Below are 24,943 nucleotides of genomic sequence, written 5' to 3'. Positions count from 1 at the left end.
CAACCAAAGATGGTTGCCTCCAACAAAGGCACATGTGCCCTTGTGTTGTGACATAAACTGGTTGCTTTTTTGTTTTTTCACAGAATACCATTTTTATTTGGAAAAAAGACTAATATAAACTAGTTATTCCAATGTGGGTATCTGAGAGATACTTTCTTGAAAATGAATGAAATGCATCTGTCACTTCAACAAAAACAACAAACAGTATTTGTTGCCAGTGAAAACATCTGAGCTTTCTAGCAAAGATTAAAAGTTTGGAAAACCAGAGTCTGCCACTATAATTTGACAGATTCTCAATACTTTGTCTGATAAGATAGGCAGTGATATTATGCAGCAAAAGAATGTGAGTTTTTTGATATTATAAAATAAACTAAGTACTTAGAACATCTAAATAAGTGAGTGGATCAATATTTTCCAAGTGACTAGTGCATGATGTTACAAAGTCATGCATGGGTAAAAGCACATTGAAAAATGCCAAGAAGGGTTTACTGATATGATTCTGTATTCCACATTGCAACTAACCTCTAAGAAACTTGTCGAGATTTGGTGCAGTGGAAAGAATTAGCACAATTGTCTGAGAAGGCTGAAAATACTCTTCCCCTTACCATACAAGGCTAGATTCTCTTCATTGTACTTCAACCAAAACATCATTACACAACAGGATCAATGCAGAAGGAGATATGAGAATCCAGCTGGCTTTTATAATGCTGCTTGCCTCGTTATTTTTGGTTTTGAAAATTCATTCATTCATTCATTTGTAATCTCTACACCCAACGTGAGACTCAAACTCACGAACCTGAGATCAAGAGTTTCATGCTCTTCTGACTGAGCCAGCAGGCACCCCAGAAATATAGTTTTTAATTTAATTTTATTTTGAAATGTAGTTTTTTAAAGTAAAAATATTATATTTATGTTGGTGTGCAATGGGTTTGTTATTGTTAGGTAAACGAATTAATAAATATTTTCAGCTTCAATTTTGAATACAGCAAATATCGGTAGATATAAACCACAGAAATAAAATCTCTTTGTGATCCCCAAGAATTTTGGACTGTATGTTATCTACTGAGGCTCCGTGGAGGGCAGACCACACATAGATATAACTCAGTGGTTCCATATTTGCCCTCTAAGCCAATTTAAGCTCAGAGGTATTTTTCCTTTGGCCCTTGTGATATTTAAAACAATTGTTGAACTCTGAACGAATTTACCATATTTACAAATTGGTAGGTTTTATGTGAAATACCACATTTCCCAATTCTCTTGAGAAACTCATGGGCTGACTGCATTGGGCCCACACTCTTGCAGGGCCCCCAGAACTGGACCTTCTTTGGGACACATGCTTTCTGGTTTCTCTCCATCCTCACTCCACTCTACTCCTTATGTCCCTTGTTGAAACCTAGTCCTCCTCAGTCGCTCATATGGCTCACTCAGCTCCTGGGAGCATTGTGTTTGTAATGTCTGACCTCCTACCTTCATGGCAGGAAGTTGGGAAGAAATGGTTGAATTCCGGGGCTCTTTCCCTGCCCCCGCGGGGGTGTTAAGTCACAACAGGCCAAGAGCCCACATCAAAAAGCTGAGATCACCAGGTGAGAGAGAAATTTCTGAAATGGAGGCAAAGGTCATGTTTTAAGCCTCATTCTCTCAAATGGCCTAATTGTTTACTGTTTACTATGGCAAGTAGATGGGTATCGTGTCAGGAGGGCAGCTGAAATTGGGATTAGGAAATGGGCTCAGGAGCCAGGGTGTTCAAATTCTCGCTATGGCTTTTGATAGCTGTGTGACCTTGGGTCAGTTAACTAACCTCTCTATGTCTCAGTTTTCTCATCTGCAAAATGAGACTAATAATATTATCTACCTCATAGGGCCATTGGGAAATTAAATGAGATGGTATATAGCAAGAACTTGGAACAGTACCTGGCACCAATAAGCCCTCAATAATTATTAGCTACTATTTCTATTATTCTTTGAGCTGGGCTTCAGTCTGGGTATGAAAAGTTAAGTAATCTGCCATAAGGTTCTGGCCAGGCAAATTGGACTCTGTCTGTCACCCTATCTCACAGATCCCAGGGATCCTGACGTGAAAGTAATAGATCCCAACAGATATTTGGGGAATGACATAGTGCATCATTTTGATTGGCAACCATACACTTAATTCACCTGTTAAATCTACAATAGATTTGAAATCAATCATGAGGGACATTAACCACTCTACTCATTAATTAATTCACTTAATTAGCCATCTCTTTATTTTTTAAATACCTATTGAGTGCTTACTATGTTCCAGGCACATTGACTTGGAAACAGGTGTCTTGATTTGGGATTAGAAACCACCATCAGGTAATTCTGTACAAGAGGGTCTAAATATTTTAATCCCTTGTTTGTTAAAAACAATATCCTTTTGTTTCTAGGGGACTGTGAAAGAGCTAGTCCTAATCCGAGGTCATGTTGTCTACATGAAAGAAATCACTATTAGTGAATTGCCTTGAAAAGAGAAACAAGACTATAACTCTCAAAAAAAAGTTCTGTAAGTACCCAATTTATTAATAAAACAATACAGTTTAAATATTTATGATTTATTTTGGTCATACATTTTTTTTACCATCATTCCCAAAATGTTGTGCATTTGGCTGACATGTATTTGCAAGGTTAGGATCTATAATTATAACACTGGAAACCATACAAGGCATTTGATTTGCTTATTAATACTTCCTCCCACAACAAACAACAAACAGATCTATTTTGCCTTGTGATTTACTTCCCTATGTCTCTAAAAATAAATTCCTCCTAATGTCTTTTATACTTGCAAAACACTTGTCCATTTCTCTGTGAGAACACTATAAAAGCGAAGCATTCATTCTTCTGGTTTAAGACTGGCCAGTTCATATCAAAATAAAACACCTCCATGCAAAACAATGATTCTAGGCATTTCTGCTGATAGAATTTGCTCTCAGGAGTGATACAAAGAGGCAATAGGAAGCCCCACGCTAAGCTTAAAGATCAACTTGGTGGACCAGGTTTCTGGGGAACCATACTGCATGGCCATTTGCCACTGACAAGTTTCTGTTGTTGCGATCCCACCAAAGACTCTTTGAGGTCATTCCTAGGGATTGACATAAAAATGGGACCATTCCACTGGGGTTCTGTGATGCCTCCTTTAAGAGAACAGAGGCTGGCCAGGAGGAACACTCCCTAGTCTGTTTAAGGAAGAGGTGTGACTATAAAGCAGTGATACTGATTTGGGGTATGCAGCTTCTGGAATCAGTTTCACTACTTTCTATTCCCACCTCAGAGACAGGCGGGACTTTTGTGCTATTGGCAGGGGAGAAGTGCCCTTCTCAAGCAGACTAGGTGCTTTCCTGTGTCAGATGGTCTCTGGGATGGTACCCTGGAGTCTAGAACCTCAGGACTCTTAAATGTGGACTGCAATGGCATCACCTGAGACCTAATTAGAGATGCGGAATCTCAGGCCCATGCATACCTGTTGCACCACAGTCCAGATTTTTAACAAGATGTCCAGGTAATTTGTGTGCACAGTAAAGTCTGAGAGGTACTGGGCTAGGTGCCCCAGACCCACTTCTAGAAGACTATGTCTAGGTGGATAAACCTCTTCTTCAATAAAGAGACCATTCTTAGCAGGGAGGGATTATAGATAACAATTGCAAAAACAGTGTGGGTTTTTTTTTTTTTATTTTAAACATGCAAAATACAGTCCATGCATCTGCCATTTTGAAAAGTCTCTCATCCTGCAGCAGATAAAACCAAATTATGTTTTGGCTATCAACGTTCAATAAATGTGTCAAAATGCTTTACAGTGTAAAGATAATAAGAAATTTAGCAAAATTTCAACAAACCTGTATAAAAAACGGATACAGATAACATTTTATTTCAAGGCGACATGCTGTAATGTAAAGAGTAAGTTATAATTATCCATGTTTCTTTGTAAAAAGTCTTTAACAGTACAAGAGCTTAACAGATCCAGGCCTCAGGGCTACACATGCAAAAAAAATTGTCAGTTAGTTAAAAATCACCAAAACGTGCTATTTTTTAAATATGTATGTGTGTGTGTCTTTTTAAGTACAGGAGTAGTAGAAGTATTAAATATTAGCAGGTATAGTATTTCAGAACTCTGTAAAAGTATGTGGAGTTCATGGTGCCAGTGTCCGGGAAGACTCATACATTTCTGATGAACATTTTGGCTTAATCCCTTTGCCATTGTAATAGTCCACGACTTGATTTGGGACTTCAGCCAACACGCTCTTTGCCAGGGCAGCTGGAGATGCCTGCAGGGAAGAAGAAATCACCGTGACTTTGGCACCTGGCCACAGGAATCTGATCCAGAGTCAGCCTAAAAGACTGCAATCTTGCTCTGAGCACCCAGCCTCTCTCTCTCTCATTCATTCATTTAGTCATTCGATATTTGTTGAGCATCTACTCTAAGCAAGAGTTGTCAGATTGTTGGAAAGCGAACTTTTAATTTCATAATTATATTTTTCAATGTCTGTCTCAGAATTTAAACTACTCACATCTGAGGACGGGTGAAAGTTGGAGGGCAGAATGAATTTTCTTTAAGTTTTGTTCCCAATTTGGATTCAATTCCAAGCACTGTGCTAAGGGTTTATGAGTTTGTGGTTCTTGCCATTAAGGAGGGGAGCCTAGTGTGGCCAAGATGAACTTCACTGTGAGATTGATTGAACACAGTACATGCTACAGACCAGCAGTATCACTTCGCATGGGAGCTTAATAGAAATGTAAATGTTAGACCCCTTCTAGAGCCACTGAAGCATAATCTGCATTTTACCTTGATACCCTGGCGTGATTCCTATGCATACTGAGATTTGAGAAGCACTGCTCTAGAGTCACAAACACCCTGGGACCAGAACACAGAAAATGAAAAGATGGCATCATTTTAGAGAAAATCACAGCAGGCTTCCAAGGGGAATGGCATTTGATCATTCTCAGCACAGTGAGTAATCTGATGGGGCTGAAGGAAGTGTGTGTGTGTGTGTGTGTGTGTGTGTGTGTGTGTTGGGGATGCAGGATTGTTGGAGTATTCCAGTTGGAAAATAAGCTTGAGGTTAGGTGATAGAGGGTCTTTAATACCACTAATTAATGTAGTCTTTATCCTATCAGCATTATGATCTCACTGTATGATTTGGGGTAGAGGAAGGTGGAGGTTGGTTTTCTGCATGGACTCTGGAGTCATATAGAGCTGGATCTGACTTCTGGCTCTGGGATTTGGTACTAACTTTCCAATCCCTGGGCGAGTAAAATTGCCGGAGCCTCATTATTAGCTATTATTGAAGTTGAAAACTTGAAACCAAGGAACCAGTTAATGAGTGTCTGAGATTCCTTAGCAAAGAAAAGAAAGGGCTAGACTCAATGTCGAATGACCTGGTTTCTTGCTCTTTCTTTCTTTATGTGGCTTGCCACTCAGCCATTAAACTTGGCTAAGCCCCAATGTTCCTAGAGACAAAATAGCAAAGGATAGGGATTGGGTTTATCTTACACAGTTTCTAGGAGGCTCAAAAGAGAGACATGTATCTTAAAGACAATCTGAAAACACGTCAAGGAGTTTTTCTAAAGTTACCTCTCACATTTTGAAGATGTCATGACATGTTAGGCACTTGGCATCCATGAATGCTCTTTTAGTTTATAAATGTCTATTCAGGGTTGTGTGTTAGAGCATGGTCCACATGTACACTGGGGTAGCTATGAAAGTCATTCCTATCGTTTTCTCTGGCCACAGTTCACATAAAGGCTAGAAAGTCAAATACTTAATTTCCCAGCCTCTCATGCATCTAGGGATGGCCATATGACCCAATTTCTTTGTTTCTTTTTAAATTTTTAATTTTAAATAAGTCCCATGCCCAACATGGGGCTTGAACTCCTGACCCTGAGATCAAGAGTCACATTCTCTGCCAACTGGGCCAGCCAGGCACCCCAATATGACCCAATTTCATCTTTGAAACATAAGGATTGTTTCTTGGAAAGCTTTTCTTTCATGGTTAGAGGGGACAGACATGTCTCCCTTTCCTCTTCATTTCTTCCTTGAACTAGAATGTAATTCTTGGAGCTATGGAAATTGTTTTATCATCTTGAGTGAATAGCAAAGAAAATCACCAAGTGCTGATACCATCAAATCTCTGAAAAAAAGATGTGGGCAGCTGCCAGTCCCTAACTTCTAGTTGCATAAGAACAACATATTTGTATTTATACAACCTAGGGTTTCTCACTTTTGGCTCTATTTCCATTTTGGGCCTGATAATTCTTTGGGTGGGGAACTGTCCTGTGCATTGTAGGATGATTACCAGCACTCCTGGCCTCTACCCACTACACGCAAATAGCATCCAAAGCTGCCACCATCATAAATGTCTCCAGACATTGCCAAAGTTGTCCCTGGTAAAGAACCACTTGTGCAATCCACTGTAAGATGGATTGGTTCTTAGGTGAAGCCAAAGATAACCCTGAACAGTGCTGTCAAATAGAACTTGGTATAATAATGGAAATCTCCTACATCTGCCATGTCCGATGTGGTAGTCACGAGACACGTGTGATTATCCAGCCCTTGAAAGGTGGCTGGAGTGACTGAAAAACTGAACTTTAAATTTTATTTAATTTAAATAGCCACATGTAGCTATTTGTCGCTGTATGTAGATGGCACATACATACAGTCCTTCTAAATGACTCTCCCAATTCCTTTGCATTATCTGGGTTGGTGGCTCTGGTGAGCAATTAGAGCTTTGGGGGCATTATCTGGTTGGGAAAGGGCCAAAAATGTGAAGGCAGCTGTATTTATTAACCCCCTACAAGGACCAGGTGCTGTGCTAAACTTTCTATAAGACCACCTTTATTCTTCCAAATGTGTGTGTCATCTGCCTCATTTTACAGACGAAAGTCTGTGGCACAGTGAGGTTAATTAACTTGCCTGGAGCCACACAGCTCAGAGTCTGTGCCCTGCCCCCTTCCAAGATCTGAGTTATCATGTAAAGGGAGGCAATTCATGGGTTACTCGCTCATATGAAATGATGTCAGCTTACCTTCCATTTCGTTTACTGTGTATGAATTCAGAGTAGATACGTTCGGATAATGATATGGTTTTCAAGCTCTAATCTGAAATCCATGAAGATAAGGGGCATGATTTGCTTCTGGTGTTGTCTTTGTAACCCACAAAGCAGCTGGAGACCATGCAGCAGACACGTATGAGCAGTACCCCACTCCTTTGACCTGGTTAGCGCGCTTCCTTGTTTCTGAGGCCCCTTCAATTCCCTGCCCACTATGGATTTGTCCTTCCTCTTACCAGCTCAAGCTATGAGGCTTTCCTCAGGGCTGTTCCTCTCTGCTATGAAGTCCTACAGTGTAACATTTGAACCCCTTTCAACCACCCGCAGGTTGCTTAGCATGGCAGTTTCCTGCTGCCACCTATGTTCCAAACATGTGATACTCCAGTAAATTCCTTGAGGCCTGGACCCGTGGTTTTATCATTTCACTGTGGTCCCAGTCTAGCATGTGCCGTACCCACAGCAGGTGAACAGGATGCGGCTGGGAGAGAGGCAGGAACTTGCATGGCTCTGTGGCACTGCTGTAGCACACAGATGTGTGTGTGTTTGCAGGTGTGTATGTATGCAGGGACAGGAAGAGGGTGGTTTGGGGAAGTGCGTGACTCTCCTAGGGGATGAGCTCTTTGACCCCTCTTCACTCGCACAAAGTTATGGGTGGTGGGCAGTAATGTGACTTTTTCAGTCTGGCTGACAAAATGGGGCAGGAAATGAAAATCTGGAAAAGCCACCCCCTCTCCCCACCTTGGGCAGTATGCAAGTAAGTAGCTTCATTGATGATCACAGTGCAGCAAATTGAGCCTGTTCTAGCACATTCGTCCAGGCAGTAGATACCACTTCTTGCTGTCTACATGCAGAACACCTGAGGGCTTGGTGAGCCTTTTTTATTTAGTAAGTGGTTTCATTTGGAAATACCCTCCTCAGGCAAACTGAAGGGGGGCTGTGGTAGCACAGCTAGCCCTCACCCACGCTATTGCCCATGTGCTTGTTGGGGGCTTGGAACTCCCTTTCCGCTCAACACTATAGCCAGGGATTGATTTTAGGCTTCTCTAATGATTCTAATTACACACAGTCCTCCTAAAAAAGAGAATTGCAACTGTGTGGCAGTACAGTTATGAGCAATACCTTATTGTGTGGGGAGCCCTGGCGTGTTCAAGGATCTCACTTAAGCGGTCCCAGCAGGCCAAGAGATGTAGGGTTCATTGGAGGCTGCTGGGCTCACTATTTATCTGAATGTTTGCTTTAAAGCCTGTCCCCAAAAGGTGGCAAACAGCAGTTTATGAGAAGTATATGCCAAAGGCTCTGACACTGGCACTGGGATGTGTCGATAATAAATAATGATCCATCCATCCTTTCACTCCTATACTTGCCTTACCCAGTGTAGCTGGGGTCCCAGTGTGAGCCCAAATTGGGATTCAGATGTTTCTGGACATACCTGGCAAAATGGCTAGGAGAGTGAAAGCAATGCATCTGAATGAGGGCTTTTGGCTTGAGGAGAAAGGCTTTTCCAGAAAATGTCAGGAGGGAAAGCTCAAAGTGGATGGCACAGTGCCTATTCCTTCCTCACCCTGCCTCTAATAACTGACTTCAGGCCTGAACGTGGAGGAGCTGGACAGGAAGCTAAAGACACTTGTAGAAGGGATCCTGCAGGTGTAGGGACACAGATTTCACTGCATTAACGGTCCAGGTGACAGAGGGGTCTCTGTAGCATGAAAAGGAGGGGACGCCTGTCATTCCCAAGGGGACTGCAGGGTATTTGCAGGGCACTGAGGATTTTCGAGATTCCCTCCTGCTGGGGTAGCTCCAAGCCCTGGGAGCAGTATCACTGGCACCATACACACAGCAGAGGGCAAGGCCTCAATGGATAGCAGGGGGCAGGGATGCTCTGCTCTGGAGTGGCTTCCACGAGGGTCACAGAACAAAAGAACACAGACAACTGTCTGTGACAACCTACGTGAGTCACAGATACTGCTGGGGGAGGCTCTGAAGGGTTCCTCAGGGCCATGACCAGCACAGAAGGAGACTTTGTGTGTGAATCAGAGAAGAAAGCGTCACTTGGGGCAACTGCAGCCCTTCCAGGTACAGGGTTTGGTTATATTTTAAAGGTGCCTCTTCTCTGCAGTTGGTAATTACCCCAAATTTGGAAATGCTGAAAAATTGTTACGGAGCAATTTCTCGATGTCATGCTAGAGCATTGTCTGATGGGCCTGCTTTAGGGTCATCTTGGGACTGTCACACTGCTTGACCTACTGTTTGTTACTGGTGGAAATCCAAGAGTGTAAAGCTAAATGTTAACTTGCAGAAAACTAGTAAGATTTCTGCCCTGTAGAGAAGGTAATCTAAAGATGATGATGAAGAAGGTTTTTTACCCTTTGGGTCATTAACCAGTTTCAAATCTGCCTTAGGAAACCTGGTCTAGTATTCCCTCCCACTGACCATCAGCAACTATTTTATTATCCTCCTTTGAAGCAGCTTTGCCATCTTTCTGGTTCCCTCATTAATAAGGTAAAGAAATCTTTGATGCTGCTTAGTGTATACTTGGAGAGGATTTAGGTTTCTATCATTTCAAAAATAGACTTTTCCAAGGCAAACACAGGCTTCTCCTGGGGCACATGGCTTGACAAGGAGAACCTGGGCTGAATTTCAGCTTCTCTTTGTCACTTCAGCCGGGCACCCTTAAGCAGGGAGCAACCTGCCTAACTGTACATGGCAGCCCTGCATACACCAGAAAGCCTAAATTATACGGATGAGGGCAGTGCCAGTGAAATGCTGGCTGCCACAGTTAGCATGACTCCTCAGCCATTGCTGGAATTATGCATCTTTTTCCAAAGAGTGAAGCTCTCTACATATCCTGAGTGTGAGATGGCCCGGCCTGGGCACGGATGGCTGGCATTGCTTCCCCCCAGACATTGGTGGGAAGTGTGGGAGGTGCTCGCTTGGGCTCTGCTCTCCCACGGGAAGCCCCAGAGATATGCGTACGTGTTTGAAGTTCCTGAAGGGCACGAACTGGACGATGTCTCGAAGAACAGGCTCTCCCTTCGGTGACCTCAGAATGCCATCGTCACCGTCCAGCATCTGCATGTCACTGAAGTCAGCGTTGCCCACCCCGACGATGATGACCGACATGGGGAGGTGGGAGGCGTGGACAATGGCCTCCCTGGTGTCAGCCATGTCCGTGATGACACCGTCGGTGAGGATCAGCAGGATGAAGTATTGCTGCCATTGACCGGAGACCAGGTGAGCACGGGGACCGAGGGGTGGGGGAGACAAGGACAGTACCAGTTATGCACCGGGGTGGCTTCTGTGCATACTGACCACGGTGACAGTGCTGACAGACTTTTAATGAGTCCTGTGTTGACGGCCCTAAAGACTGGAGGTGACAATGAATGGAGCTTCGATGCAGGGATAATAATTGTGGGTTAATTCTAAGAATCACCTTAATGGCAGTTACACAGTACAGTGTGGTGGACAGAGCAGCAGAGGGGAGGCAGGAGGGGCCGGCCTCGAAGCCTCCACTCTCTGAGCTCCTGGGAGAACTCCTTACCTCCTCTGGGTCTACACCCCTTCACCTCCTGAAGAGTGGAACTAGACCGTTTAACCCACCCTCTTCAGCTGGGGGATTTTTCAGAGCCTGTAGCTGTACTGCCCAATACAATAGCCACTAGCTCCACATGACTACTGAGCCCTTGAAAAGTGGCTAGAGTAATAAGATTTTAGTTTTATTTCATTTTAATGAATTCAAATTCAACCTTCAAAATGAAGACTTGATTTGGTTATTGGAAACCTTTTAAGTACGTTTGGAACAACTCAGGTATGTGAATCTAGTTTCTCAACTATTAATCTATCAAGTATTTGCAGTGATTCTAGATCTACAAGTATTCTAGATCTACAATCTAGATCAAGTATTTGCAGTGATAATTTAGTATCCAGCTTAAGTTAATGTCAGTATAAAATACACATGGGTTTTGAAGACTGAGTACAAAAGAAAGAATGTAAAATATTTTATTAATAACTTTTTATATGGAACACATATTAAAATGAGGATATTTTGGTTGTATTGGGTTAGATAAAAACATATGATTAAAATTAATTCCCTTGATTCTTTTAACTTTTAAAAATGGGGCTATTAGAGAATTTAAAATTGCATATACAACTCCGTAACATTTCTGGTGGACAGCACTAGTCTAAAGCATTGCTAGCAGAAGGTGTGGGTTGCTGCCTCTTCCCCTGAAGGCCATGCACCATGGTCTAGTTTGAGTGTGCTTGTGGGTGCTGAGCTCCTGTGGCTTCTTGCTCCAAGTCCCAGCTCCCTGCATGCAGCCTGGCTGGCATCCTTCCACCTGGGTAGGTTGGCAGGTGGCACATCTGAGAACAAGACTGGATAATATATTCTGTATTCATCAGCACAGGGAGGGCTTAGGACTTGCTATGGGGTCTGGAAAAGGCAGGCCATCAGAAGTCATCACTATTGTTAGTTGTGAGTGGTGTCATAATAGCATCTGCTGTGAGATGGGGGGGAAGCAGGGCACTGGGATGCTAACTCATGTCAATCTAATGTAATTTTTGCAAGATGCCCAACATCTGCAGGGAGTAAATGTAGGATTAGTAAGTCATTCCAAGTTGCCATTCTTCAAAGAAGAGAGGCTGGATAGAATAGCCACATTCTGAAAACACCTGGTTCTGAGAATCATACTTAAAAGGTTGTGCATAGATTGTTAAAGGTTCCCGCTTCTCTCTGTAAATCTGAAAAAATATTTTAAACAAAATAACATGTCAAAAGTGCAACTGGAGGCACTGAACAGCAATTCACACTATGATGAAGATGGTCACATGTTCTAAATGTTTTCCATGTATTTAATATAAAGACTAATTCTGTTCCATGTCCATTAATTAACTACCCACCCCTAGTTCTAGGTGACCAACCAATTTTCAAATGCATTTGAGTTGTACATTTGTATCCATACCCATGCTCTTTGAGTCTTACATAGTCAGAAAAAAGGTGGCCTGGGAGTTTGGAGGAAGGTTTTAGTAGGATGACCTGATGGTGCAGCTAGGGGCTGTAGGAGGCAACTTGATGGTTGGGACAGAGGGAAGGAGTAGAGAATACACCAAATCATAAATCAACTCCCTAAGTTGTGCCCTGGAAGGCCAGGTGGATGCCACACTTGGAGGGAGACTGTTTCTGACTCAAAAGCAGATGGGCCTTTGTGTGAGTCACACTTTTGTGTCCTCCTCCTTCTTTCTCCACATCCCCCAACTCCCATTTGATCTGATCTTTGTGGACCAGAGGTTGGACCCCCCTACCTGCTCAATGCCTCCAGGAACAAAAACATCTGATAGCCACCTTACCACATCAAGAAGTTTTAGAGTTGAAATGGTCTAGAGACAGGGTTTGGAAAATATTTTCTGTAAAAGGACAATAATTAGTATCTTAGCCTTTGCAGGCCACAGTGATCTCTGTCCAACAACCTAACCCTGCTAGTAGAGTGTGAGAATAGCCATATAGCCATATTCAATATTTAATATGAACAGGCATGGTGATGTTCTGATAAAACTTTATTGATGGATACCAAAGTTTGAATGTCATATAATTTCCCTGTGCCATGAAGTTATTCTTCTTTTGATTTTTTTCAACCATTTAAAAATGTAAAAGCCATTCTTCGCTTGTAAGTCATTGAAATACACTGCAGAATGCAGTTTGTTGACTTTTTATATAGAGCAGGGATTTTATTTTATTTTTTAAAGATTTTATTTTTAAGTAATCTCTACACCCAACATGGGGTAGAATTATACAATCCCGAATTTACAACCCTGAGATCAAGAGATGCATGTTAGAACATGCATCTGAGCAAGCCTTGGGACCTTAGAGCAGGGATTCTTAACCTGGGCCTGTGGACTGCTGAAAGACTTCAGACAGTTTGTGAACTTCGGATAAATTACATTTTAGTTTCACCAACCGAAATTTATAATTTTTTCAATTATAACCAACAAATAGAATTAATTTTAACTGTACTCATGACTTAGTCACCAAAAGAAATCACAGAATATTTTCCTGTCATATTACAGCAACCGCAAATATCTTACTATATCATTTATATCAACACTACTTAGAATTTACAGAATTATTAGACTAGTTATTGGTTCTCATAATTTAATGTTAATAAAAGAAGCATTTTATTACTATATTTATCATGCTTCTTAGCCACACTTAAAAAATTTTGCTGAATGCATTTCAATATATTTGGTTTATTTTAATATATAGCTTATTTTGTGTACTCAAAAGCATTTCTGAGGAAGGGTCCTTGGGCTTCTCCAGCTGTTAATGGTGTTTAGGGAACAAAAAAGGTCCAGAACCTCTGATCTGAAAAGATTGTCAGGATTCGAGAATCTGATCCTTCAAGGTTCAATCTAGCTAAAGGTAATAGGCTGAAGACTGCTGGATCAAAATCCTGATGGAAATTTCCAATAAAGCAAGCAGTAGTTTCTTCCAAAGTCAGGCTAGAAAATGTTCACAGATGAAATATCATAGTCTCTGAATGAACTTGAACGAACTTTGTAAGGAGGGGATTTTTTTTTTTCCAATTTGTGTAAGAGTTCCATAAAATTGAGAAGAAAGTCTGATAGCCATGGACTCCCTGCACAACTTGCCAAAGAGGTTCAAGGTTAGAACCCTTAGCAATCAGTGATAACAAGGGCCCCTAGACCATGCACTCTTCAAAGAACAGGGAAAATCTCTGGGAAAAAACATCAGTGTTTTTGGCCTATAGGATAAATTATTTGGGGCTATATGGATTAGATGCTTCCTCCACTGATTCCTGATCTGTGCTTTCAGAGCAGACCCACCTGACCTTGGGAGAGTGAGTCATGGTCAAAAACTCATGCTGGCTTATATCAGGCCCAAATCCTGACCAATGTCAGTCATGTTCTCTTTTTATTCTTGTGGATCTCAGTATTCCAGAGGAGCTGGGATCATTACGTTTTCAAACTGGGCTCTGGGGAGCCCTGGGGATACCTTAGATGTTCTTGGGGATAAGGAGGTAAAGGAGAACAGACAAATTTGAATTTCATCCCTTAGTCCAGATTTAGCAAGAATAATCTATTTTCTTAAAATCTATTTTATATGTTGGGTTTCTGAACAATTATCATTTGAAGAGTTTGAATTTGAAGTTCCAGTGATGAAAAAAAGTAAAAAAAAAAAAAGAAAAAAGAATAAAATGATATTACTCAGCCATCAGAAATAACAAATACCCACCATTTGCTTCGACGTGGATGGAACTGGAGGGTATTATGCTGAGTGAAATAAGTCAATTGGAGAAGGACAAACATTATGTGGTCTCATTCATTTGGGAAATATAAAAAATAGTGAAAGGGAATAATGGGGAAAGGAGAAAAAATGAGTGGAAAATATCAGAAAGGGAGACAGAATATGAGAGACTCCTAACTCTGGGAAACAAACTAGGGGTGGTGGAAGGGGAGGTGGGCGGGGGGTGGGGGTGACCGGGTGACGGGCACTGAGGGGGACACCTGATGGGATGAGCACTGGGTGTTATTCTATATGTTGGCAAATTGAACACCAATAAAATAAATTTATAAAAAAAAGAATAAAATGAAATACTGATCTTGTCCAACCCTTATACTTAAATCTTGCATCAGTGAGGATTCAAATTTGCTCCATGGCCTCTGTATGTTTGGCAAGATGGAGGTGCCATTGACTGTTAGAAGTATAATTTTCAGATGAATGTTGAGGAGTAAAGTCTGACTGGCATGGGTGGATGGAGACAGTGAGATAGACTCCCCTTTTGCTTTGAAGGAGAGTAAAGTAAGGGACGGTAGCTAAAGGGTAAAGTAGTGTCAAGGGAGAGATTTTAACTCAAATAGATATTATAGTCTGTTTTATTTGCTAATGGGAATGAGCCTTCAGTAGAAAGGGGAAATAGATGATAAGGAGAGAGGAGGAACATAACTGCTGGGTCAATGTCCTTGGATAATTGAGAGGAGATGTGTTCCAGTACACAAGAGGTTAACATCAGATATGAGCATGGTCCTCCAGCTATTCTAATATGAGGAAGGCTGAGAACCTGGGTACAGTGCAAATAGCTTGGATGAGTTCATGTCAGCAGTATATGATATCTTCTTCATGCAAATGCAGTATCTTGGAACCCAGGATAAAATTAGAGAAAATTTCAGACATCAGCAACATTCTACTAAATCTGAAAAAAAAAATTAAGAAAGCTAGAAAAGAAGTATATTGGTATCATCAAAAATGATATATAGAAAAGTTATTATGGTAATATACTGAACTCTAAAATTTTAGGAGAAGAAACCAAATTCTGTTTGGCCTTGTTACCTTGATTTGCAATTTTCTTAAGAAAGCCATGAATAGAATGTGAAACAAATATTTGCCATGATATTTTGTGCTGTTGCATTTGACTACCAGGGTCAGATTTATCCATTGTTTTACTTCTGTTTTGCTTTTCTTTGATCTGTAGTATGGGTATATGGGGAAGAAGATTATTTTTGGATGTCCCCCACCCCCACCCCACCCCCAGGATCATGAGGTGGCTAATGACCCGTACTCTGGTGACTATAGTAGCTTCCACTGTTGAGTGTCTCCTGTGTTCAGTTCAGGTAATGTTGCAGACATTTGAGATGTGTCACCTCTAAGCCTCACAATAACCCAGCAGAGATGGGTATGATTATCTCTATTTTTCAGAAAAGGAGATTGAGGATAGGGGAAGGTTAAGGCATTTGTCCAAACTCACACAGGTAGAGAATGTTTGGATTTGTTGCCAGAGTGGGATGGATGCGATGGCCAATATCCAGGTAAATGCCCATTAGCAGGAGGACCAGCCCTCTCCTTACCGATGCCTCCTTGGTGTTAGTCTCCTCTGATGCTGACTTGGCAACCTTCTGAATGATGGGGGCGATGTTGGTAGGACCGTAAAGCTGGAGTTTAGGAAGGCAGCTCTGATAGGCTTCCACAACTCCTTGAATTCCTAAGGTGAAATTGGCAAAGATCAGAAGTTCAGTAGTCCTCTCAAATACATGTGTAATCAAACACACAGAGAAATAAAGCGTTTAATTGCCCCTAGTCATCCTTATCAACATCACATTTATATCCATGAGGTAAAAAAGAAAACACCACATCCATGGTGGTGTTGCCTATCCTCCTGCCGAAGTCATTCTCTTTCAAAGCTCAAGTCAAGCAACCATTTCCACAAACTTTTCCCTAATGTTCTACTTCACACATACGATTTCATTAGATCCTCATAGCACAATGAAATAGATGTTATACCTCTTTTATATGTGAGAAAACTGAAGCTCAGGGAGGTTAAATGATCTGCCTTAGGTCACACAGCAAGTGAGTTGTAGTCTTAGGATTTAAGACCAGGTCTTGTCTGGCTCTATCTAGGGGCTGTACTGTTAGCCACTAGGCAAGTCAGCTTTACTGTTTCTCTAGTTTTCATACCACCGACTGACTCTCCTCTAGTATACACCATCCTGGGCCACCCCTAGGAGTCATGTGTACATGGTTTCATCATCATTATTTAATGTAATATGCTGAGGAATTTTTGGCTGGAAATAATGCAACACTGACCAAAGCCTTTGAGAAGGCTCTTTCTGGCACAAAACCATAAAGGTACTTGTTTGAAGTCACTGAGGTCATATCCTTTGTCAGCACGTTGATGGTATCAAATGATTTCCATGTTTCCCCTTCTCCTTATTCTTTCACAGAGAGGAAGTTTTGAAAAATAAATACCTAATGAAAACTTGGAAAGCAGAAAGAAGGGTAGCTAATCACTGCCCATGGGGTAAATTTCTCCCCCCCGTTTTTGTTTTGTTTTTTTTGGCCAGAGAAATCCAGAATTGGCATCAATACTCTTGGTGTAAGCTCAAGATCTCTTCTGCATTCTGTCTTTTATAACTATTTTTTTTCTCTGTTATTGGCTTTTTATTGCCTTTGGAGTAGCACAGTTTATTTGGAACGAGGGAGCCTACTTCTCTGCTGTGGACAGATGACTGTGGATAACTGACACACTGCATCAGAGCAGAGAGACTAAAATAGGAAAGGTACACACAGAAGGGCTGTGAGACCTCAGCTTTCTTTTATGTGTGATTTACCTGCACATTCCGGGTTGTCTTCATTAAAGTTGATTGCAAAGTCGTGAGAGACCTAGACACCAATTAAAATTTTAAAAAAGGAAGAAAGGAGAATTACAACTTTAATCCAGTAAGGAGGCACTGGGGTTTAGAGTTTGCAAACAAATGCCCATTACATTCATTATGTGTTAAGCAGCAGGAACCATTTTAAGCCTTTACACAATCAATCTGAGATGGAGGGTGAATTCTAAGCTCCCTGTGGTGTTGAGGTGACAGGAAGACTTTCCAGAATCAGATAAATGCTGGCAGGAGAGGAGAATAAGGTAAATAAAAAAGAAATCGAAGAAAAGATTTCTGAAAAATGTAACTCCAAATAGCTTCCAGATTGAACTGGCCACAGCCTAGAGGCTTAGATTTGGCTGAGCTCTATTTGGACCCAGTGATAAAAACAATGATAGCTCAATAACGCAAGCTGTCTGCCCAACATGGTGATGGTTATGAAGTCTCCAGCTAAGCTGTTGACATTTAAGAATCATTCTAACATGATATGCAGAAATATAGGGCAGGAGGATTTTCACATATACACAGGTTAAAATAGACTCTACTCTTGGAAAAGTAATAAAGCAATACTTTTACTTTTCCAACACAAATTCCCTTACCTGGCAGGACCTATGCATAAGGCCGAAAAAGATATTGTTTCCTTTTTTGTTTCTAAAACCTGATAAACAGGAGGGATGTTCTGGCATCTGGACATTTTTATTGGATCTTTTGAAATTATACAGAGATTTCCATTTCAAAGGTGATTTCCATGCCCTGACTCTTTTGGGGGCTAGAAGATAGGTCATCGTGTTAAAAGATGCCTCTTTTCTTAGTGTTGGTGCCCTATCCCACATTTCCTTGTCCTGAGCACATCCAGGCAAGTCAGCTGACTTCCAACCATCTTACCTTCTCAGGCCTCCGGAGCCTGCTTTGGCTGCCTAGCTGAAAATGTTGAGAAACTAATGTTTTTGGGGAGCAGCCCTTAATCACTCAAGGGATGACAGGACATGGTGTATCAATACCCCAGCTCTCTTACCCCTTAGGGTCTGTGCATGCCCTACATTGTCTCCCTGGGGCCCCCAGAAGAATTAAGCTCTAGCTGCCCACAGTGGTAACTGGCTTCTTAGCACACCCTATGTTGACCTCCCCCTCCATTCTTCCACCCTCTGTTGAGGTTTCTTCCACCTCTCAAATAAACAACTTGCAACCAAATCTTTCTTTCAAAGTCTATCCCCCAGAGAGTGCAAGCTAAGACATTAGTGCTTGTGGCTCAGTTTCAAGGCAAACTCAGATTTTATCCTAAAGAAGTCAATTGTGATAAACTTGCTGGATGTATCTGACAGACTGAGACCATTGGTGCCTGTCAGGGCAGAGGGGAAATTAGGCATGGAAAAGGGGCATTTGCATGACTTTTTGAGAGCAGCGATGAGGAAGTGAGAGGGATGCTCTTTAAGACAGCAGGAAGAATAAGTTAGCTGACAGGCAGTGTGGAGCCAAGGGATCAAATGAGCATGAGGACTTCAGGAAACAGCAAAAAGGATGAGTTACTCCAGAAGGGGGGCCAGGCAGGTGTCACAGATGAGAAAAGGCCTGAAATAAGTGTACTGCATACTTTTGGCCTTAGTCCTGCTGGCCAAGCTGAGACCAGAAGACTACCTGGTGGCGATGTGGTGAAAGATGCTCAAGCATCTCTGGATAATTGGACAGGTGATTGTTTTTTTGTTTTTGCTTTTTAAAAATATATTTATTTATTTGAAATAGAGAGAGGGAGGGGGGAGAGGGCAAGGGAGAGAGACACAGAAAGAATCTCAAGCAGATTCCCTACTGAGTGTGGAGCCTGACACAGGGCTCTATCTCATGATCCTGAGGTCATGAACTGAGCTGAAATCAAGAGTTGGACGCTTAACCAACTGAGCCACCAAAGAAACCCATGGATTGGTGGTTATTGAGGCACATCTCATTTTCAAAGCTCAGGAGCTCTGGGAAGAAGGTTGGTACCCATTTGCCCACATTCTGGAATTGATACCCCACTGAAGGGGCCAGCATCCTCAGTTTTAATTCTTGCATTTGTCATCTTTTAATCTTAGTGTTGCCAGGTCTTTTAGTTTTTCCAGAGAGGTGAGAAATCTGACATTGTATATGAAATTGTTTAATTCTTTAAAAAATTGTGTCCAATATAATACATTTGTGGCCTGAATAATGTCTACAGGTCACCAGCCAGTAACTCCTGTCCCATGTTCTTCCTCCCCATGTGCTCAATTTCCAACAAATACTTCTATAATTTTGTAGCCATGGCTAGCAGGGAAGATAGTGTGGGATATAAGGCAAACAAGAAAGAGGACAGGTCAGAGAGACACACCACTCCATCCACTGCTCTTCCAGCAGTAACAGGGGTATGGATTCTTTTCTTTCAAAAAAGTACACAAAAGGGAAAAGTGCTTGGTCTGGCAGCTCTGGTGTGGGAGAAAATGTCAGCATTTTTCTCCTGCCCTGTGACTCAATCAGTAAAAGGGAAACTGATGACTGAGCAGTATTGCTTCCACTTAGCTTGTACCTCAGAGGAATTGGTAAAGCTGGGGCAGGGACTTTTCTGTCTCTCCAAGGCCCTTCTACTTGTGGGAGCAGAGTTCTCTGGGGAGAGTGTCCCACAGGAGCATCTGGTATACCACAGCACAATGCCTCAGCTCCACTGCAGTGCAAATCTCTCTTCACAATCTTTGCCTTCCTTGTTTGTGAGAAATGACTATCAAATAGGACTCCAGTGTTTTCACAGAAACCTTTCAGCTTCCCAATACTTGAAGCCACAGTGGTTATCATTGGAACTTTCAGGACTTCTCTGTGTCTCTCCCTCACACAGGCCTGTTGCTCAGAGACTTGGAATGAGGGGCATCTGTAGACATTATTGTCACAGACTTTCACAGTTGGCATTGTTGGTAGGACTTTTATCTGGGGGATATCTGAATAGATAGGTTCTGAGCCAGTGGAGAGCAACTACCTGAGTGTTTTCTCAGTCTTTGACCATATCTGTTAAGAAGCTCAACATGACCCTTCATTTGGACCTCTGAGAAGACCTATCCAGAATACCAGGAGATTGAGTTTTATCAAAATATAGGCTCCAGTGAGCTAATCTCACTAGTTCTGAAGACCATTTCTGAGTTTTGGGGCTCTACTTACATAGTTTTATCAAGGGCCAAAAGTGAACTCCTGTGAGAAAAGTGCAAGTTATTCTTTGGCTACAGCAAAGGATCTGCTCACTCACCGTGTACTCTGGGGGTATCCTGGCACCAAACCCAAAGGCTGGGAACATCTTGTCACTGTAAAAAAAAAAAAAAAAAAAAAAAAAAAGAAGTTGCTTCATTTGTTCATCTAATGAGGAAGAAAAACATGAACCTTCATTACCTCACTAGGACGTTACTATGTCAAATGCTGACTCATGCTTCTTGATTATCTATAGTAAAAAGGGATAGCAGCAGTAGCACGGGTAATTAAAATCAAGAAGGAATCCCCAAAGTTCATTACAGTCATTAGTCTGCAATGTCTTCCCATAACTTTTTGCTAGATTTGTTACTATGGAATAAAATGGCCCAGGATTGCCTCAACTCTCCTATGCCAATTTTCTTGAAAAGTGATCATGAGTTACATAACTCCAGTGGTTGACTGTTAGGGTTTTGATATATATTATCCTTTAAAATCTTTGTAGAGAGATATCATTATTCCCATTTCCCAGGGTGGGGAAATGCCTTGGGAGGTAAAGTGATTTATCCAAAATCAGGCTGCTAGTTAGAGCCAGGGTTCAAATCCAGACAAGCCTAAATCCAAAGAGATATTAAAAAATCAGTGGGAAGCTTGTAAGGTTAGCTAACTGTCAGAGCTTGGTTCCTTCTACAGGACTCATTGTGTCCATTAGTTTAACTCATACAAACAATGATACATTGTTTACATTTTTTTTTGTCTCCTGAATGCAAAAGGATGCTGTTTCTTTTGGCATTAATATCTTTACATCTCCACTGCCTTTCTGTCTCAAACTGTCCCTTGCCCCTCTCTTCAGCATAATACTTGCCATAGAGTGTGTGCACAATAAATATTTAATGACTGGATAACTCATGATTTGAATCATGGCTTGGTTTATCTTATGCATATTGAAATTCTCTTAATTTACTCATTCATGTATGTTATATTAATTCCTTACTATACTATAGGTGAGATGATGGAGAGAAGAATTAACCTTAATTGCACATATAATGTGCTGGGTATGATGGTAGGCAATGTACATTTATTTGATTCTCATGCAATTCTTGAAGTTCCACTTACTTATTATTCCTGCTTATAGGTGAATAAACTGAATCTTGAGAAGTCTAAGAAAATGGCCTAAGGTGTTTACCAGGGAGGATTGTGTGATTCTAAAGGCCATGTCTTTTATGCTGTCCCATTATGGTTTAATGATTGTATATAGCATTAAATGTGACTTCCTTCTGGAACTTGCAGTAATGGGGTCCCTTGGCCAAACTATAAATAAGACTCTCCTTAGGCAAATTTTGTTTCAATGGGGCTCTGGAATTTTGCTCTTGGCAGAGGCATATCCTTCTCATGCCATCTTCCTTTTATTTTCTCTCCCATTAAAAATACAGCTGAGATTTATTCTTGGAACAATCCCTACATTTCTCTGTTCTTTGCAGAGTTAGCCAAAGAAAAAAAGGAAATTCAGATTAGGTCTCACGGTCCCTGAATGGCTCTGTCAACAAAAGGGGACCCCCTCAAGGCTGACAGAGAAGTCAAAGTACAAAAACCAGATTTTTACTCATCACCATCAGATTTAGAGGTCTTTAGTAGCCAATAAAGGCTTTGATAAAACTTCACCAAAATGCAGCCAAGCTGAGCAGATTTGGGGTAAGGGTTAGGAGATACAAGGAAGCCAACATTCTTTAAAATTAGTCAAGTTTGCCAGAAAACCACCAGCTCTCTCTTTTCCTCACTGTTGTGTAGATACGAGCTTTGTGGTACATTGCATCTGGCATATAGTAGAAAAGGTATTAATACTGGTAAATAGAAAAACACAACAGCTTATAAAGGATTAGCCACAGCTCTGAGAAAAAATACCTCCGGTCCTTGGAAATACTGAAATACATTGCCTCAATAATTTCTCCTTAACCAAGACAAGGGGAGCAGGTATGGATAGGAATCTGTGAGGGAGAGTTCAGAGGTACTTTTGGGGTAAGTCTGGAAGAAAACTTTCCAGGGTGGCGAATGGGTCCTGGTTCTTCCAACCCGGAGATGTCTCAGAAGTCAAAACAGAAACCTGAGTCTCCACACCTTTTATTTTTTTTTCTTTGATGAGTTTAGGAAGGGTGAGATCTAATATTCCATCCCTTTCTAATCACCAAACCAATGTTCCAGCCTTAATGATATTCTTTTTATACCTTCTAAGCCACCCTTGGGGATTTGAAGTTTGCTGAGCATGATGCACTGTTATGTAATTGAGTTTCAAGAGCAAGGAGGTAGGGAAAATGCCTCACCTACAAGAAGAATAATTAATGACCCAGGAGGACATCAATTCTCTGAAGTTAGCCACCACAAAGTCTCTAACTAACAAACATACCAAAGAAAAAATTTTAAGCCTAAGCACAATGGATTTAAACATTCATTATTCCTGATTAAAAATAAAGTAGGTAAAAAAAATAATAAAGTAGGCAGATAGGAGTCTTATGCAAAAGGCAAGAGAAGGCAGGTTGAGCACATAAGCAAGCATTGGTATGCCAGCACATCAAAGAACTTGAGATTGAATCCACCTAGCACTGAGTAAAAGGGCCACTCAGCAACTACTGGGAAAATGATGGGGGGAACTTGCCAACTTGGAAAATTCAATATTACTACGTTGCTAAAGGCAATATTTCTTACTATTAGAATAAAATACTATAAAATACAATAAAAGAGCCCATGTTCTTCAATGGTAATGAGCATGTCGTCCTGAACTTGTTAGTTCAGGACTACTGGATACATGTTAGAGAATGACCTTGGTCAAATGATCACCAGATGGAAGATTCATTTTCAAATACCATTTTTACCCTCCTGTTAAGGAAGACTTTGAGATGAAGAAAGAGAGTAATAAAAATAAAGACAAATTACCTCATCCATAAGGGAACAGAGGCTGACTCATAGCAAAATGGCATTTCAGAACACCTAGACATTTAATTAAGACTATTCTTTAAGACAGTGGTCCTAACACTGGGGTACATGGAAATACAAAGCTCTTCTGGGGATAGGAGACCTGGTGTTTTTTTTTTTTTTTTTAAAGGAAATCAGTATTCAGTTTCTCTACTTTCATATATATTCTCTGTTAAAATTGATCTTCTGGGAACACCTGTAATAGAAAGACCTGCTCTCAATTCACACCTTCCCTTTCACAATTATCCTTCTCCTTACCCATTCTGAATCTTAACCACAATGGTGCATTGTTCCAGAGTATAAAAACTCTGCAGTAGAAAATAAGAGAATTAGGAAACAAATCCTTTTGCAAGTCAGGTAGTTGCCAGTTTTTGCTTTGAAAAATTGTAGGAAGTGTTGATATTAGCTGGTAGATCATTAAAAATACATTTTGGTGATAAACCATTATGTGATTTTTTTGATCTATAAATTAGAACTGAAAGAAATGATAATACTGCTAGTCAAACTCTTTCCATTACCACGCACTTATTTACAAGAACAAGTTTCCTAGAATTTATATTTATAAAAACAAAAAATTAGATTATAATTGATGCTATTCTATTCTAGTATTAGCATTTTAGCATTTATTTACAGATATGTAAACTACTTGGGGGAAAAACTCCACTATTTTTTTCATTAAAATTTTTTTTTTATTTTTCATAGACAATAACTAGATATTGACATTTCCAATATATTTATGTTATTTTGATCAATTATGCACTAACATTGGTTGTGATACTCAAACGGAAGATTTTTAAAAATATTTTGAAACTTTTCAACACAGAATTTTAGAAATTAGAAATTTTAAAATTTATATTCATATTTTTATTATAGAAATCAATAAAAATTTTGAGCCCAAATCTTAAAGATACATTAGGATGAAATTCTATGGGGGAGGGGAGTGGAAATACAATTTCATGAAAAAGAAGAAATAATTAAAATTCTCAATTCCAGCTAAAGAGCTTGTTCATGCATTTTTTAATGGATGATGGTGATTATCACAGAGCTATGGCATTTAGATCCTACTGGATGCATTTACAAGAATTATGTGAGAGTTTTATTTTTAATTGTCCATATTTACAATACACCAGGATTTTCAGTCTTTGTCATTGTTTAAACTCATGATAGAAAACATTGGATTTCAATGTAAGAATGTGTGAGATTACACATTTTTATAAAATTCTTTTCAGGGCTATGTGCTCAGAACCAAAAAGTAAAGGTCATTGGTCTACAATGTTCTTTAGATCCGATACTATAATCCCTTTTTCCTTTTGTGTTCGGTTTATTTTTAAAACTAATTAAGAGTATCCAAGATTATAGCTTCTATCATTTACTGACCATAACAGGCAGAGCATGTGCTAGCTAGCCATGTCATGTCTATCCCTACAACTGCTCTGCAAGGCAAGTTCGATAAATCTTCCATTTGAAATCAAGGACACCAAGGCCCATGGAATGGAAACCTCAGAATAGAGGTAGCAGGGCTGGGGGCTGAAACCAGGGTGTTCCTGTCACTAGGACCCCATGTTCTTTCATATTATTTTTAATAATTA

The 24,943-nt window shown here is 40.7% G+C and overlaps 1 protein-coding gene across 4 annotated transcripts in view; it reads right to left on the bottom strand.

Moving 5' to 3' along the window:
- Positions 1-2,517: 2,517 nt before the first annotated feature.
- Positions 2,518-24,943, bottom strand: part of CPNE4 (copine 4) — a 462,790-nt gene continuing 440,364 nt past the window's right edge. For all 4 annotated transcript variants that reach the window (XM_077865181.1, XM_077865182.1, XM_077865184.1 and 1 more), the window contains exons 12-16: positions 20,452-20,506; positions 17,175-17,226; positions 15,915-16,048; positions 10,032-10,268; positions 2,518-4,277 (exon numbers count right to left, since the gene is read on the bottom strand). In XM_077865181.1, coding sequence (XP_077721307.1) covers positions 4,143-4,277; positions 10,032-10,268; positions 15,915-16,048; positions 17,175-17,226; positions 20,452-20,506 — 613 coding nt within the window. In that variant the 3' untranslated portion in view covers positions 2,518-4,142. The remainder of the gene's footprint in view (positions 4,278-10,031; positions 10,269-15,914; positions 16,049-17,174; positions 17,227-20,451; positions 20,507-24,943) is intronic.

The sequence above is a fragment of the Canis aureus genome, chromosome 22 (genome assembly GCF_053574225.1).
Source record: "Canis aureus isolate CA01 chromosome 22, VMU_Caureus_v.1.0, whole genome shotgun sequence".
Taxonomy (NCBI): domain Eukaryota; kingdom Metazoa; phylum Chordata; class Mammalia; order Carnivora; family Canidae; genus Canis; species Canis aureus.
Note: the sequence above shows the minus strand (reverse complement) of the source record. Positions and strands in the feature narration are given on the sequence as shown.